The 18,912-nt window shown below is 37.5% G+C and overlaps 1 protein-coding gene and 1 long non-coding RNA gene across 2 annotated transcripts in view; one reads left to right on the top strand and one right to left on the bottom strand.

Annotated features, from left to right (window-relative positions):
* The window catches only part of sh3rf1 (SH3 domain containing ring finger 1), a 58,401-nt gene extending 45,941 nt beyond the window's left edge, over window positions 1-12,460 (bottom strand). Inside the window, exons 1-2 of the mRNA XM_082146635.1 lie at window positions 12,131-12,460; window positions 9,324-9,883 (exon numbers count right to left, since the gene is read on the bottom strand). Of these exons, the coding sequence (XP_082002761.1) occupies window positions 9,324-9,749 (426 nt within the window). The 5' untranslated portion in view covers window positions 9,750-9,883; window positions 12,131-12,460. The remainder of the gene's footprint in view (window positions 1-9,323; window positions 9,884-12,130) is intronic.
* Window positions 9,894-17,902, top strand: LOC309481654. The gene is made up of 2 exons (XR_014200074.1): window positions 9,894-10,804; window positions 13,305-17,902. It is a non-coding gene; the product is annotated as an uncharacterized lncRNA (long non-coding RNA).
* The last annotated feature ends 1,010 nt before the right edge of the window (window positions 17,903-18,912 follow it).

Below are 18,912 nucleotides of genomic sequence, written 5' to 3'. Positions count from 1 at the left end.
AGCCTCAACCCACAAGGCCATTAAACCAAGCACTCGTTCATCAATTAAACTTAAGGCCTTCACCATTTTGCCACTCATATCAAGATATTAGATTTAAAATGCGCGCTCTGGGCTAACACAGCAGCTGCTAATGCTTTCTCACTGCCAGATATGGAGATTCAGTACATCTTTTCTTGATCCAAAGCTGCTTTAGAATCAGATTAAATATTAATACATTTCTGAATGCGTGTATGAGGAAGATCAAAGAGTAGCTTTGAATTGCATTACTGCTCTCTACCTCCTGCTCCAATGCTGACCCCAGTCACATGACCTCTCACATCTGACCTACGACCCATGAGCTGTTCCTCTTTGTTTCATCTCTGACAAGCTAGCTGACCCGCTGGCCACAGAAAGCCGAGTCCCGTCGTCTCAGAACGGGAGGAGAAAGTGATGAGGTTAAACCATCATTATGTTTCTGAGTCTCACTAAAAATCAAGACTCCAGTGTTTCCTGCCGAGTTCTGCTTTTGCTGAATGTACACTACCGTTCAAAATACTTTGATTCAGCATTGATGTATTAAATTGATCAAAAGTGACAGTAAAGACATTTATAATGTTACAAAAGATTTATATTACAAATAAATAGAGCACTTTCTATTTATCAAAGAATCCTTAAAAAAAAAAGAGTTTCCACAAAAATATTGAGCAGCCCAACTCTTTTTAACAGTGATAATAATAAGAAATGTTTTTTGAGCAAATCATCATATTAGAATGATTTCTGAAGGATCATGTGACACTGAAGACTAGATTCTTTCATCACAAGAATAAATTACATTTTAAAACATATTCAAATAGAAAACAGTTATTGTAGACTGTAATAATATTTCACAATGTTTTGTGACAAAATAATGGTAGTTAATAATATATTTAAACATTTTCAGCAATAAATAAATAATATTGATTTCTGTTGTTCATCAAATAAAAATAATAATTTAATAAATCAAAAGAATATCTTTCAAACCAGACAGTTGTATAAACCTTAAAGGAACACTCCACCGTTTTTTGAAATAGGGCTTATTCACCTTCTTTCTCACATTTAGATAGGTGGGCAAATGCATTTTTGTCTCAGTGCATGCATTGTTTTAGTTTGACAGGGTCGGCGTGAGCTTAGCTTAGCATAATGAATGGAATCCTTTGTTGCCAGCTAGCATGTCCTGAATAAAAGTGATATAAAAATAAAAAAAACCCTACCTAATTACTTCTTGTGGCCTGCGTATTCACAACAAGTACAAATAGCGATGCAGATAAACACTAGGCGATTTCCTAGGCAGATATTGACTTATATATTAAGGACTATATTAGGGGGAAGCACAGGCGAAGCACTGCTACTTGGGCGTGATATCTCTGCGCCCAAGTAGCAGTGCTTCGCCTGTACTTCCCCCTAATATAGTCCCAAGTCAAAATCTGCATAGGAAATCGCCTAGTGTTAATCTGCATCGCTATTTGTACTCGTTGTGAATACGCAGGCCACAAGAAGTAATTAGGTGGGTTTTTTTTTTTTTTATCACTTTTACTCAGGACATGCTAGCTGGCAACAAAGGATTCCATTCATTATGCTAAGCTAAGCTAGCGCCAACCCTGTCAAACTAAAACATGCATGCACTGAGACAAAAATGCATTTGCCCACCTATCTAAATGTAGGAAAGAAGGTGAATAAGCCCTCTTTCAAAAAACGGTGGAGTGTTCCTTTAACTTCACAAAACAGGTCTTGTTCATTTCGATACACATGACATGATCAGTAACAGAATCATCAGATATTAAATGATTAATCATTCTGACTGATTCAATGAGATCATACAGTGAGTGATTCATCCGAATGATTCAAATGGTACGTTTTCGAGGTTTTTTTGAGCAATTCATTAAAGAATTGGTTCACAATAAGTCACTACGCTAGTTGTGCTACGTGTTTGCATCTGAAGTATTATTTAAAATTTCATAAAGACTATAAAATCAGTTCAGGAAACATTGCGAGACAGATCCGCATTCATTCAAACTAATAACCAACTCAATGAACATTCTGCCTCCTACACAAACTGAACACAAGCCTCTTCTCAAAGTCTGTTCATAAAAAGGTGAACTCCAGGCGGCATCCAGGCAAGTCATTCACAAACACACAAATACATATGCATCACACGCACAATAAAACTGCTTGTGATTAGTCAGCAGGCGTCCCTCTGAGTTGTTTCAGCGAAGTGGCTTTTTGAGCTCTGCGGTAGGGAGAATCACCAAAACAGCTGACATTCAGCCCTTCACCGTACGTGTCCACTGGTGTGGAGTGAGCTGAGAGGAGCAGGTCTTCTCCATTTATTATCTATGGGAGCTGAGAGACAGGCACGCTCAGGGGATTGTGGGATTGACAACAGATCAGAGCAAGTGGTGAGAAAGTCAAAGAAGATGAGAAATGTGTGACTTTATGCAAATGTAACTTTTCAAGTAAGAAAAGCAACTTTTCAGGTAAAAAAAAAAAACTTTTCAAGTAAGAAAAGCAGACAGCTTATCGCCCGTGAGGTGAAGGTAGACATCTATCATAATCTGCCGATAGTGCTGGAGTTTCAATATTTAAATCATATCGTTACATATTCAGATTTCAAATACAGTTTATATACACTAACATTTAAACGTTTTTTAAAAAAAGAAATTATGCATTAAATTGATCAAAAGTGACGGTAAAGAAAAGAATACTACTACAAAACATTTCTATTTCAAATAAATGCTGTTCTTTTTAATCTTTTTGAATCCCAAAAAAAAAAAAAAAAAAAGTATCATGACATTTGCACAATTGTTTTCAACATTGATATATTAATAATAATAAATATTTCTTGAGCAACAAATCAGCATATTAGAATGATTTCTGAAGGACCATGTCACAGTAGCTACATTTACATGGACACCTTTTGTTTCAATCGGAATTAATTCATTCTGATTTATGAATCCGAACGTAGTGTTTACGTGAAAGTGATCGGGTTGATGATCGGAACTGATTTTTTTCAAGCCCTTCCCGCGCCCAAAACAAGGCTTTCTGTTGATGAGAGAACGAAACAAGGACTGGTGGTGGGCAGTTTTCCTGATCCACTTCACAGACGATGAGTAGAAAGGAGAAATTTAAAATGAAACAGTCATTTATGACACTTTATTCAACAACAACAACAGTTTGCTCCACACGTCATACGCCATTTTTATGTCATTGCACATGCGCAGTACTTTCCGGTTTAGGTTTTCAATCCGATCAATTGTTTACATGTTCTTTCGATCGGATTAGAAAAGGTTTAAACCACCCCTTACAATCTGAATGAAATTTTCAAACGAATTTGGCCAATTCATTCCGACTAATGTGGTTACATGTGAATTATTTACTCTGACTGTGCTACTAGTCCGATTACAGTCGGATTATTAGGGTCCATGTAAACACAGCTACTGAATCAGTAATAGTTGCTGAAAATTCAGCTTTGCCATCACAGGAATAACTTACATTTTAAAATATATTTAAATAGAAAACAGTTCTTTTAAATGGTAATAACATTTCACAATATTACTGTTTGTACTGTATTTTATATCAAATAAATGCAGCCTTGGTGAGCATAATTAGACTTTTTTCAAAAACATAAAAAATGACTGATCCTTAGTCCTACTCTAATGTCCTTCATTCTCTTTCCCACCTATTCAGCCTCTTATTTAAATCTAAAAGACAGCTGTAGGGGTTCGTACGCCTCACGCAGACACACAGTGTATGGTGTTCACCCCTTCACTGCCCTGAGTCTGTCAGATCAGAGGTGGCCGCTAACAATAAGCTGTTATGCATCTGTCTGCTAGACCGCACCTCCTGCTATTCTTCAGCTCTGATAGAAATCGGACGGAGAAAGACAAAATCAGAAAGAGAGAGGTGAGAGGGGAGCGGCACCCTTTGCCCACTGGGACTCATGGGTATCAGTGTGTTCTTTGATCTTTCAGCTTTTCAGCGGCTCATGGAGTCCACCTGCATGTCTCCGCACCCCACCTCTTTCCCCCCTCAGAAACACTTGAACCCACTGGATGAGGTCCAGGGATGGCATGGTTTCAGCTTCAGACATCCAATGCATACCTCACGCAAAAGCATTCACTGTTTGGGACACTTGGGGTATTTGATCACTTCTTGTGGTTTTACGGATCAAATAAGTATCGAATGACTTCCCATTTCAATTCGGATTCACAAGCTCTCATGATTCATTTTCATTCTGATTTGATTTAATTGGAGTAATTTTCTGTTAGAATGTCCATTCTATATATTATACAGGATTAGACATAATATTATGTCTTTTGTATCAATTCAATCCAGTGTTTTTACAATTTGAACTATATTGTTTACGAATCAGAATAAATTGGTCAGGTTGTATATTTCTGATTCATTACAAAGGCATGGCTCAAAAGAGTCATTTGTTTGTGAATTATAATAAACTGGTCAGGTTATACGTCTCTGATTCCTAAGAGTAATTTGTTTGTGAACCAGGCTACATTGGTAACTTTGTGTGTTTCAGATTCATTAAAAAGAACAGGAGAAAGTCATTTGTTCATGAATCGGACTACACTGGACAATCAAGTTCAGTAAACACTGCAAACTCGTATTCAGACTTGGACTCTAAAAAGTAATGGTAAGTTACCACAACTTACCTGTTACACAACAACAAAAGTAAAAAGTAACCTGTTACCACAACTTAAAATTCATCATTTATTGATTTAATTAAACCTTTTAAGTTATCAAAACATTGTTTTGTTGACATACTAATGTTGATCATTACATCAACTCTTGTGTATAATTTATACTCAAATTCTGCGTTAACTGATTTTTTTTTTTTATTAAGTTGTAGTAACTTAATGAGTCTTGACAACTGGATTTTGGGCACTGGATAGTTCCCAGCATGTTTTAACTGAATAAAGAGAATAAAGGTTGAAATAAAGTGTTATTTTGTTTGTTTTTAGTGAAGAGAAATACCTGTTATTGTTTAATGCTGTTTTATAGTTCTACAGTTCTGAGTTTCTGTTATGTTGAAGTTTTTGTGGTTACTACTGTGGTGAAGAGTAGACTACATGAAGGCAAACACTACATTGACTCTCTAAACAATAACAGCACTAATGTCACATTAAAGCTGCCGTTGGCAAGTCTGGCAGATTGGGTCGATTAGCCAAAATTTTGAATGTTTACAACTCTCATGCCCCTCCCCACTACCAGCGAGCACCCTCCCATCGAGGTCGTGCTTGTCAGTGCGTCACTGTGCGTGTGTACCTGATTTTCTGTGAACGCGTCCGTCTCTTCAGCATCTATCAACACCATGGACTCGGAGGTAGGCTGCCCTGGCTAATCTATCCATAGATAGCAATAACCGAGGAATTGGAAGCTTGTTAGTAGATTTTCTCTCCGCCATCACGCTTCATGCAATCTCCAGGCGAACTTCAGGCGTGGCGTGTGCATGTGATATTAACGTGCGCGAGTGAGGGGGGGATCTGTGGCGTGTGCACGACCTGTGATTGACAGTCAGATATCACACCCCCCTGCGCTGATTGGACCTGATGAAGCGGGAGCGCTGGATTTTTGCAAAACAAATAACACGCTCCAGGTGGAGTTAGAAGCTCTGGTTTTTTTCTAAAACCACCTTATTTATGTTGTTCTGTCGGATTATAGTGTCGATTACACTGAATATGATCAAAAAAATGTTGCCGACGGCAGCTTTAAGCATGTGCAGTGATAGCTGTGGACTTTAACTGAAATCAATTTGAGTAATTGGTTCCAGGGCTACAACTCAAGTACTTGGGAGCAACTTAATTTTTTGAGTTATCAGCCTAAATTTTTTTTTTTTGATTTGGCAAATTATTTAGGCTAGTTCTCTAACTCAATGTAGTTTGTTGGTTCAAAGTTGATAAACTCAAAAAGATTGATGCAAACGGTTGTGTTCATTTTTGTTGTTGTTGAGCCTACTTTTTTTTTTTTTTTTGAGTGCAGGTAAAATATGCCACCTACTTCCTGTACACACTAGTACGCAGGTGCTGAAACAGCCACATAATGCAACATTTGACAACCAAGATCTCAGGGGTGTGGATGTCTGCATGCGTGTATCCCTGAACCAGGGAGGAATTCTTCTCCTTAACGCTAGTTTGCTTCCATGCGTGAGTGCGTGTTTTGTGCATCTCCAAAGCAGAGCATATCATGTGTCAGATTTAACAAAACCTCTCTGAAGACCTAAATAACAGACCTGCCACTCACACAACGCTCTGTTATCATGTAGTCTCAGATGCATTCCTGGTCCATACACCCCCTCTGAATCACAGGCTCTGTTTGAAGCTACAACTGCTACAAAAAGCCCATTCCTCCGGCAACTAGGCTGTTTACAGCATCTCAGATACACCCTTAAATAGGTTGGCGTGCGAAAACACAGTGGGCACAAAGAGAGAGAAGATAAGAAACAATCACTGCCAAGTTTGCGCGTGCAAGAGTTGAGGGAACTTTTTTTTTTTTGGAATCAACGAGTTTTAGAGTTCACAGTGCTGATCAACCTTACATTACCTCACTTTGTTGGATTCAGTCGGCTCTTTCAAACAGCCTAATGCTAATGACTGTGTTCTTAAAGCATGATATGTACACTGACAAGCTAATTAGATAAAAGTGTGTGTGGGGAAAGTCAATCAGATTTGATTATTTTCAGAGATGTAGTCTTGCGCTGAGGGTACTTTAGGATAAGGAGGAGGTGCTATTGTAGTGATGCCAACTAAAGGAAGAATAAGTGTAATCATTCCAAACAAAGGCAAATTTAAAAATAGTGGGTTTGGGATTCAGTTCAAGAGTTTACAGAAATAGAAAACTGACTGAAAATATGAGAAGTGATTTTATCATCCAATAACTGAATCTTCAAAATGTAAAGAAATGTGCATGTGAAATAATCCAGATTTAAATGGATATAATGTAGAAGTAACCAACAATGGATGATATTCACAGAAAAGGGGGTCTAAGTATATTGTGCTCAGCAAGGCTGTTTTTGATTGAAATTGTGAAATATATTTAACAATAAAAAAAATGTATATACTTCAAAATGTTCATGTGACCGCAAAGCTTAATGTTCATTAGCCATAAGTCCAGCCTTCAGTGTCACATGATCCTTCAGAAATCATTCTAATTTGTAGGACTGCCCTAACTAAACTGTTAGTTGTACATTGAAGCCTTTAGTCAATTATAAGTCAATTTCTTATTATTATCAATGCTGAAAACAGTTGTGCTACTTGAAAAAGTTAAAAAATAATTTATTCGTTTCGAAACATTCTAAATGTCTCTACTGACACTTGATCTATTTAATGCATTATTTAAATACATAATGAAATCAATTCATGGCAAAAGAAAAAAAAAAAACTATGAAAAATAGCATTACCGTAGATTGTGGGGGAGACAAAGAGTGTCAAACTTAGTGAGTCAGAGTAGAAACCCCTGATGAGCTTCTTTTGAAGACAGGAAAATAAGATTATCTTTAAAACTTAAATTTGTTGAATATGAGAGGGACGACTATCTTATTAGGCCAATCCAGCTGTCATTTCACAGCACTGATGTTTATGAACAACAAAAGAAGGATATTAAAAGATTATAGACCGGAGATGTCTGACTTAGAACGCCGCCACCCATCATGCTTTGGGTGGAGACCTCTTTCTGTCCCATAAGTCTGTGTGGGAGAGATGATAGAGGGCTTGATTGTAGGGACACCTGTGTTTTGTTACAGTGCAAAACCAAAAGGTGGAACACAACAAAACACACAATCACAAAACTGCTGCTATGACAACTACCCTGATCCGCAGGGACACTTTGTTTGAAAGTTATACTGGCAGAAACGTGTGCGCTCTCTCACTCAGCCACAAACAGCCACAAACACAATGGTGTCCGCTTGCAACGTTTTTGCTTCCTTTTTTTTCCCTCCCTCTCACATAGAAAAAAATATAAAGACATCCAAAAACACACCCAACAACAAAAGTGCTGGATAAGATGCAGTTAATGCAACTTTCTCTCCGCAGGGAAGAAGGCTTACCTCAGCTGCTTGAGTTGCTTTAGAAGCAGCACAATGCCCTGAGCTAACAAGATTTTCTCTAGTTCTCTCTAGTCTGTTGGGGCTGCGCAATTAAGCGAAATAAAACCGAAATCACGATATGGCTTAGTGCGATTATCAAATCGCATAGGCTGTGATTTAAATGAATAAATATATGCACCGCCATTGCATATTTCAGGATGAAGTGCTGGCACTGTGTTCAATTTCACTTGAGTAGCTCATGATCTGTTGAGTTTGGGTTTCATATCATGCATTTGGGAATGGAACATGCGCCAACCATTAACCAAACTTGTAATGAGAAGTGCTTATTAACTGGCTATTGTCAAAAAGGAACACCTGTATGAGTTTCTTTCTTCTGTTAAACAGAAAAGAAGATATTTTAAAGAATGTTGGTATCCAGACAGTTGGTAGCCAATGACATTCATACTATTTGTTTTTCCTACTATGGAAGTAAATGGGGTCCATGAACTGTTTGATTTCCAACATTCTTTATAATATCTTATTTTAATCAGCAGAAGAAAGAAATTCTACAGGTTTGGAACAACATAAGTGTGAGTAAATGATGACAGAATTTTCATTTTTGGGTGAACTATCCCTTTAAGGGCTCTCTGGGTTTTTTAGAATAAATGGTTTTAGTTTTGAAAATAAAGAAATTAAGATGCCACAATTGCAGTATCTAGGTCTTTTAGTCCAAATTCACAAAAAACGAAATGGTGCGATTTCAGTCAGACTAAAGCATTTACATGACAATGACTGCTTTAGTCCGACTGAAATCGAACTTAAGTGCACATAAACGAAACATCAGAGAAAGTGGTTTCTTCTAAACTTCTAGGAACAGTCCACCCAGTATTCATTTTCCTGAATGTAAATTAGACTCATCCTAAACAAACTCTTTATTTAGAGTTCATTAATCAAAATAATAATATCGATGACAGAGTGAACAAGAGAGAAACATTTCAAATTCCCTAAACACCTAATTATTTCAGAGATTTTTCTTCCCTTCATATCAAGCTTTGCAGGAAGTCTCCATGGTCTGATTTACACCAATAGTGCGGTACAACTCATGACCAGACGAGATGGGGCAAGACAAACAGTTCTCCACCGAGATAACCATTAAGCTAACATAACTCCATTCATTTAAGCTTTTCTGCATGGAAAAACAAGTTAACTGTATCTGATCAGATCTGTCTGGTATATGGGACTGTGTGAGTCCAACAAAACCATCTAAACTTACCCTAACTGGAGTGCTCTTGGCCTGGACCCTCTGAGACTGTGCCCCCGTGGGACCTGGATCCCTCTGGCCAGCTCCGGCACCCTGTGCTCTGACCCCCGCCGCTGCCGATCCATTAGTACACGTGCCATGCATGCTTCCCGTCCTCCTCGGCCTCTGCTTGATGCCGTCCAGTAGCCGTACCAGGAGGATGTTGCTAGGCAACTCATCCACGCCACTCTCCACTAGCGTGCGGCACTCCGGGCAGCGCAGTTCTCCACGCGACCCCACAATTCCAAGCAGGCATCGCCGACAAAACGTGTGCTGGCACGGCAAAACCTTTGCCGTGGTGTCCAGTCGCTCCAAGCAGACCGGACACTCTAACAGGTCCAGGAGCGCAGACTCATCCATTTTCACACTCGCACAATCTTTCTGAGTGTAGTCGTTCATTCAGTCAGTTTTGTCTCTCCGAAGAAAGAAGCGCATGGTGTGGGAGTGTGGATATAAGGTTGTTTGGAGGGAAAGGCCAATCCTGCTGTCACGTCACTCCCATGCCGCAGTCATGATCATATCTCTAGCATTCACTGCAGAGAATTAAAGAAAAAGATATCATATAACACTTATAGAGCATTACATATGCAATACATTTGGTGGTTTCAATAGCAGGCAAATGGGAAAGCAATGTAATGAAGATGTTTAAGGGAAGTGTCATAAGAAACCTAATTTCTAAAATCCAGGATGTTCAAAAACATCTTTGATTTTTAAATGCACAACAAACTTGACACAAACAGCAGTAGAACAGAATGAACTGGAGCAGAAAATAAGCTTGAAAAGATGTCATCACCAGGGATGGGAATCATAAGGAATTTAATGAATTTGTTTCAGATTCTGGTTCCTCTTAACGATTTTGTTCCCTGATGGTTCTTGTTATACTTCTGAGGAAGAAATATTTGGATAAAACTGCATTTAATGCCAAATGATGAGATAATTTCAGATTTTAAGAGAACAGATATAAATCATTACAAAGTAATACATCTAAAACAATTATTGCAAAGGAGAGACTTTTAACAAGTGGCATAAGTGCAATACAATAACTATATAATAAAAATAGCAACAACAAAAAAACAGGTTACATATATGTAATTAATGATTTTATCTATTTTCATAAAATAACGTTACCACTGATTAGTACAAAACTCAAATTGTGTATATTTAACTATACACGTTGTCATATCACCAACCAGTCCTTAACTACACTGATTAATGTCACACAATCACAACATAGCACAACGAAAGTTCTGACCGAATCGTACACTAAAATGAATCAATTCATAAGAGTCACTCAGTCGGGAATCGGACCACACTTGCAGCCGTGTAATTTTTTATTCACTAAAAGGAACCGAATCATAAGAGTCATTCGTTCGGGAAATGGACTACAGTGGTCACCGCTGTAAAGCTTCGCGCTGCAGATAGCCTACAGAAAACAAAACTAGTAAACACTGAAGGTGAGTCCCAATTCGCGTACTTTTAACGGGAAAAACGAGATGTGGAATGTTGGAAACTTCATTTACTTAACTGTCACAGCTTTGCTATTTTTAAAAACGTATAAATACTCAAATGACCAAATGTAGCTACACTATGCACTCATACCATGTAGCCTACTATTCCATCTAGCGTATGAATTGTATGAGTCAAAAATATGAGAAATGCAAGTTCGACAACCGTTAATAGAACAGACCGGCCGAAAATCATTCGGTTCAGTTTTTTTTTTTTAATGGAACAGGTCCTGGTTCTCTGGTCTCACTACACACAGTCCCCAAATGAACTTGGCAACGGGAATTACGCTTCAACAACTAAATAAGAGTTACCGTCACGTTTGGTCGGTTGGCGAAATGAGCCTTCGTGTCTAAACTGCAAATATGCTCGCCCCCGTCCCGTCTCTCCTCGAGCCTCATCCACTACTATCCTACCTACCGGTTAACCAGATTCATTATCTAACGTACTACCACTTTTACTATTTAAAAAAGGCAAGCAGAACACTGAATAGAGACTTAATAAAAGAAGACCTGCCAAATCAAACATCTTTATTCTACTTGTTAATGAACAACAAAACCTGAAACAAAAATCAAAGCAAATCAAATGGTTGTATACAGAATAAACAGAACAAACAATGTTACTACTTAGCGAGGCAATGTAGTTCAAATACAGCTAAAGAGAAAGTTCCCCCCAAAATACAAAAGGATGTTGGGTAAATTGACAGCCCCAGTCACTATTCGCTTGAAAAGATGGAAGAGTGAATGGTGACTGAGGGCGTCAGTCACATCATCTTTAGTGAAAGTCATACAGGTTGCATAGCATATGATAGTGAGCAAATGAAGAATTTTCAATTTAACTATCCCTTTAAAAATTAACTGCAAACACTCAACCTCGTCCGCTTTTGCGTTAACGTCTTGAATAAAACCAAAAACCCAATTTAATTACTACAAAACATTAGCTACATTGTAACCAAGTAGCGGTACAAATATATCGGCCCCACAACTGCTGTCTGAGTCTGTTTAAATAACTCCTGAAACTAACTAACCCATCACCAATAGTGATTTGAAAACCACGGCAAAATGAGGAAAAAAAACGAACAAAAAAGTATAGTGTTGTGCGTGATGTGTCACAATAAACAGGGCACGACAGACGCTTTTCATCGACACGTTTGTCTGTAACTCGTGTTCATGTTGCTTGTAAGTAACCTTGTACGTTAGATTAACAAACTTTGATCGGATGTTCACATTTAATTTAGTATCTTATTACGGAGATATCTGTGAGCACGAAAACGCTACCTTAAATAAGGGCCCCTTCTCACTCCTCCTCTTCTTCCAGAACAGTTTCTTTCCCGAGTTCCTCAAAGTAGGGAATTCGCTCTGGAAAAGGGATCCTGAAATCTTGATCGCCCAGTTGGACACAAGTTTACATATTCAGGTCCGTAAATCACAGCAAAGGACAGGTCCTCGCTCTGGAGCCGTTCGGTCGAAAAAGCTAAAGATCTAAGTCCGAGAGATTCAGGTAGATTAAATTGAGAAGAAAGCGAAGAAAAACAGGAGAAGCGAGTTCCTGCGTCCGAGCGCCATGACGAGCTCTGTTGATATTGTGGGACACTGCAGCGGACGTGTAGTCGGGAGGGAGGGTTTTCAAAATGCACAGCTGAGAGAATGCAGCAGCCTGCGTTTTTTTCTGTTTAGGCTTTTTTCCTAGATAAACAACCCAAATTCTGCACTTTTGATCGTCATAAATAAGCAAAATGTATTTCTAAACCTTGCTGATTTAGTCTATCCGTAGTGGATAGTACACTCGGCAACGTTTTTCACTGACGAATAGTTTGTTTAGAATCTCCGCCTGCGTCATATAGTGTCACAAATCACGAGAGTCACTGCAGGGGGAATTTTTTTTTTTTTAAATCCTCTAGTTGCAATCTCTCGGACACGGCCAGACTCGCAAGAGAGATACAATTTTCACTAGCTAAACCTAAGCTATGTTCTGAATAGTATTCTTATTTACTACACTACTATTTCTACAATAATCAGTATGCTAATTGCATTCATTGACGATCTGTTCGCAAAATGTGCAGTAACAGAGAACAATGCAAAAAAATACTGTAATCAAAAGTTAAACCTGTTCAGATTCACATTCTATTTCATGAACTGCTAGAAATGTTAAATTAAATATCTTAATTAACTCATTATTCAACTGAATTTCCAGAGCTTATACAAACAAAACTGGATAAAAAAAAATATTTCAAAAATGATAACCTGCTTAATTAAATATGCACATATTACACCATGTGACAATAGCATACTACTTTTTAAACATTTAACCTTGTATAATCCATATCATTTAACATAGGCCTACTATTTGTAAAAAAGAAGAAAAAAAGGCCATTTTCATATTATATTATAACACCATGAAGTAAATATTAATTCTCTCAAACATAAATGTTCTCTCCCCTGAAACTTGTAGGTTATTCACCAAAGCTTTGCATCTCTCCTCCAGCTTGTGGCTCAAAGGTCAATTTTCCGCTACCTTCCACATGCACACTGGCACACACAAAGGTTAACACGGAGGTGAGGCTGTCAGAAGATCAACCGGTGTGTAAACCATACAAGAGACCTTTTAACATGACTGTGGTTCATATCAGATCAGATGCTTCCCTGTTACATGATGATGGCCAAATACCTCATAGCTTATAAAACAGGAAGTGTTTTCCATTTTAAACACATAACCCTATATGCTTCATTCTACAAAGACGGGGTTTCATCCTACAAACAGAAGCCTCTGGCATTCCTTTCAGGAATGAAGGAATATTTTTCACAGGCAATATCCAGTTATTTAAATAGGAATAGGAACATTATTGACATTTTTTTTTCTCTGAAATTTCCACCAATGTGAATGCATGGTCTCTTCTGTGTTAAATAGATAATGCACAAAAAAGAAAAGTGTGTCATTATTTACTCTCATGTTGTTCCAAACCCGTATCACTTTTTCTCTCTTTCTCTTGAACACAGGACATGTTTGAAATGTTTCTGAACATATTGGACCCCTTTTGACTTTCATCAAATGAACAGCTGAAACATTCTTTGAAATGAATTTTTTGGAACAAATGATGGTGGAATTTTCATTCTTGTGTGAACCACTGTTATTTTAGAGTCATTGAAATGATATTATATATTTTATTTTTTATATTTTCTGTTTTAGTTTAAGTTTTAATAATTTTGTTGTGTGTTTTTGTCATTTTACTAGTTTTTGTTTTAAAGTCTATTTAGTTTTTCAGTTTTTTTGTTTTAAACTAAACAATGATAAAAAAATGTTTTTTTCTATTGTATTTTATTTCAGTTAATGTCTATTTTATTTAAAGAAATTAAAAGGTTTTTTTTTTTTTATGGTTCTAGTTTTAGTTATAACAATAATAACCCTGGTGTGAACTATCCCTTTAAGATGGCAGTATATTGTCATCCTATAGTCCCTGAAGGCAAAGTTCTCAAGCCCTAAAGTCAACAGGAATTACATCATCAGTTTTCTACCTCACTGGCTCTTATCAAGATTTAGTAATATATCTTGTAAGAATTTATTGCATTAAGCATAAACAGAGTAAGTCAAAGGCAATACATGTAGCTTACTAGTTCAAAAGCAAATTAACAGTAGTGCATATACTTCCGCAAACAATTTATGTAATGACTCATCAGTTTTACAGAGCCTTCAGAAAACGTTAGCCAACAGAGAACATGGACGTGATGGATGTGCTTCACTATGTTAGACTTGATGTTGAAATGGCCCTTTATTAGTTTTTGGCTTGTCCTTTGTCTGCTCGAGGAAAAATTACAAGACATCGTCGTGAGCTATTTACACTCTTAACTAAATTGGGCCACTATAATGGCAACATTTGGTAAGCAAGTGTGTGTAATTGAGCTGAAACAGTTCATGAAGGGCTCATTTGAGCACATATGTGAGTGCTGTGTGTTTTGTCATGCCTTGGCTAATGAGAACAATAAATCAGAAAGAGAAAATAAATATGGTAAATATGTATGGAACACAGAAAAAAAGAGGTGAGAGGAATAGTATTGCGAGAGAGAATAATAAAGAAGTTAGATTTATGGTGGCACGGCTCTTGGATGTCAGAAGTGATCCCGGCGGAGCAGGCACAGCAGCCCTCCGGTCATATTTCACTGTTGCCGGGGGTCATTTAGCCCACCCCTGCGGGAGGGGCAGAGGCTGTAAAGCCTGGTGCAAATTTCTTGGATAACCCCGGAGGGAAGGCCCGCTTTGATTTATCACTGACCCCGTCACGGCCCAGTCTGAGGAGTGCAGGTGATTCACAATTACAAGCATATACATGTTTTTATAGCCTTATGCATCTTCATTCTTTATGCAAAAGGAGAAAATAATGCCATTACACTCAAAGTGCCAGAGCTAGAAAGTTATGTCGGCTTTTATTTTTTCCCTCGAGTGAGTTTGTGATCAGCAATTTGCAGCCACACACACACGAATCTGCCACGTTTGAGGCGACAGCTGTGTCACGGGCAATAAAAAAAAAGCATGGAGGGGTTGAGCGAGAGAAACAGATAGGAGAAAGAGAGAGAGGAGATGTGACAAATGCATTTTCCTCAAAACATGAGAGCCTGCTCTGACAGACAGAATAATGGATTCAGGGATCCTTTTGCAGCTTGAACGCATCTGTTTTCCAAGGCCGTGACAATCTACCACAACCATCTAAATCTTCAAAACTCTGAATTCATGACCTAATGTCAGACACAGAATAAGTGTGAGTCTGCTCCATATTCTCTGGTTTTATTTTAGGAAACGGCAACATGATAATCATTGAATCATTAAAGTCCAATCATTGATCCTTGGCTGTTTGTAGTCGTATAGTCGTAGCTCTCAATTAATAAGTAACAAAGCTTTTATAAGTACTTGGTCAACCATCTTCAAGTGGACATACTATTATTGCCACTGTCACTGGATGATGTCCTTTGGTCAGTCCAGAATTTATCAGTGCATTTGACATTAGGGAAAATTCTTACACCCCACACTTTTAGTGTTTATGAGGGGCGTTCATATACGAGATATGCAATATGATATGATATACGTATAAGGCACCTTTCATCACCCATCACTTCAGTTCTAAGATCAATGTCAAATACAAAATAATCAGGATATAGTTTTATAAGATAATTAGAAAGACAATAATTAAAATGAAAAGCATTAGGGATGCACGATATATATCAAAACCATATCGTTATTGACCAAAACTGACACGTTTTAAAGAAATATTTTTGTGAAAACTGTGATACTTTTCTTTTCCAGGATTCTTAGAAAGTTCAGAAGAAAGTTCAAAAGAACAGCATTTGTCAAATAATTGTCTTTACTCACTTTTGATCAATTTAATGCATGCTGAATAAAAGTATAAAAAAATAAAATAAAAAAAATTACTGACCCCAAACTTTTTAACAGTGTTTATTGATTTATTTACATCTATAGTTTTAAATTTAGATTAGCTTGTCATTGTCTAACTCAACCTAAACTAAAAACACAACTATGTTCTATTTTTTATATTTAAAAAAATGACAAAATCTAATTATGGGAATTATATGTAACATTTTAAATTGTCCAAGTTTTCTATCAGTGTTACTGATCCTAGTGGTGTTGTAGGATATAACACACTGTAAAAAAAGTTTCTGCCTTCAATTCTTAAGTACTATCAACTTAGTTGTTTAAGTCATAACAACTTAAATGACATTAAACTGACTTAAAAATTTGTTAAATCTTGTATAACTTGTAAAAAAAAAAAAAAGTTAAAAAAAATTGCACAAAGTCCCCCTGTAGTCAATTGTATCCCTTAAAACTCATCTTTGATCACCAAAATGATTTATTTTTTGTCATGCCTTAAAATAGCTTGAATGTAACTCTACACCCTTGCCTAATTTAGTATACGCAGTTCTATGAATATGCAGATTAGCGCCGCCTCCACTCACTCGCACCAGCTCAGAGATCCACTCGTCAATGATAACACGTTGACCTCCCCATATAAACACATTTCTTTGCGGTTCATCATCTAACACATCCTGCTTTGTCTTTCCCTCTCTAACCTACTCAAATACATCTATCAATATGATTTCCAGCCTGTGCTATTGATAATCTCAGCGTTCCTGTCTCAGCAGAACTTCAGCAGGATATTGAATGTCTGTTTTCACACCAGAGACTGTTAATAGTGCAGAGGTTAATGAAAGAGCAGTATTAATCTGCCTTCAGGTGGGGGAGGTGTTTAACTTTACCTAACCTACTTTAAGAAGCCCACTGAGAGACTGTACAAATAAACTAGCGTTTCAACTCTGAGAGAGAAAGACTGCAAAATTATACCTCCAGGCAAAACACTTGACAGATTAGGCACAAAGCCATCGGTGAAATTAGTCAGGTCAGATACGAGCCATAAATGATTCATTCATGTGTGCGCATGGCAAACGGAGCGTGAGTATGTATGTATTGCATATATACATAGGAGACTCGCATACCGCCTTTTGGGAACCGAAACCAGGAAGTCAATTAACTCAACCCCTGGGATTTGATAAATGGGTAAAAGATTTTATAGGAAGGGTGAGGGTGAGACAAGGATAACAGCTTTTTCTTGCACAATCCATTCTGCTGTCTTATTGCCTTATTCCACTGACCTCATCAGTCATGAACATATTAAACATTCCCAGTGTCCACAGGCCTTGATTAAAAGTCCCCACGAACTCCATGACTCCTGACCAGAAAATATTGAACATTTTATCAATGCAATGATTCATTGAAATGTTTGTATCATGAGCCCAAGGTTTTCTTGCAATGGTAAATGAGTATCATCATATCAGTAAGCAGTCATTTAGTTGATAAATAGTTAATTACATTGCCTCTTTTAATTGAAAGCATTTCAGGAGCATTAACAGTATCAGTGTGATTAATGACACCCTGCCATTTCTAAAATTGCAGTACAACATACATACCTCTTCCTAAAAAATTAAAAGGCACTCAAATGAGAGTAAAACTCTTGCCATGTTGAAGAAAATAAAAAATCCACTCTTCCATCCATCAGTGCTTCTTTGTACACCCTAATTTATTCTCCCACAGGATGAAGTAGCTGTATTTGCATAGCGCAGAGCCATCAAAGAGGCATAATTAACTGACAATGGATATAAAAAAAAACATACAAAGCACAAAACAGAGTGAGGCTAATTGATATCACAGAAAGTGTTTGCTGGTAGTTCGGGGCAAAATGCTTATTATATTTATATTTTAGTCATCATCTGATATTTTGCTAGTATACTTTTATCCTCAAAGATAAAGTCATTTACCAATACTACTACTATTTTTGAAAGAAGTCTCTCAAGGCTGCATTTATTAAAAAACAGTTTTCCATTTGAAATTAGAATTGAAATAAATGTAATTTATTCCTGTGATGGCAAAGCTGAATTTTCAGCATCATTACTCCAGTCTTCAGTGTCACATGATCCTTCAGAAACCGTTCTAATATGAGAAACTCAAGAAACATTTATTGATATTATCAATGTTGAAAACAGTTGTGCTGCCTAATATTTTTTGTGGAAACCGTAGTAAGGGCTGGCGAAAGGTGGTGACGACTGTAGGGGCCCAAAGCAACAACCTGCACCGGGGCCCTGAATACCCCATCTATGGCCATAACCGCAATACTTGTCACTTTTGGTCACTTTAGTTTTATGCATCCTTACTGAATAAACGTATTCATTTCTTTCTGACCTCAAACTTTTAAACAGTAGTATACATCCACAAAAGAATTTGATAATACAATTATCTTGGTCAGAATACACATAAATTAATTCAGAAAGGCTTGATTTAATGAAAGCAAACACTATGTGACTCAAGATATCCGGCAAAGACGCAACTTCCACACACACACACACACCCACAACAGTTTGTGGTTGTCTGAGAATGCACGGGTGTTCTGTGATAAGGGGAAACCCCTACATGCTTCCTGCCAATTCTTGTGACAGCTGAACGGTTGCTGCTGACTGACAGCTCACCAGACTAATCAGGCTGAGGATGGGTGAAGAAATCTAGA

The sequence above is a fragment of the Leuciscus leuciscus genome (genome assembly GCF_965113295.1).
Source record: "Leuciscus leuciscus genome assembly, chromosome: 19".
Lineage (NCBI taxonomy): Eukaryota > Metazoa > Chordata > Actinopteri > Cypriniformes > Leuciscidae > Leuciscus > Leuciscus leuciscus.
This window is presented reverse-complemented; position numbering and strand designations above follow the sequence as displayed.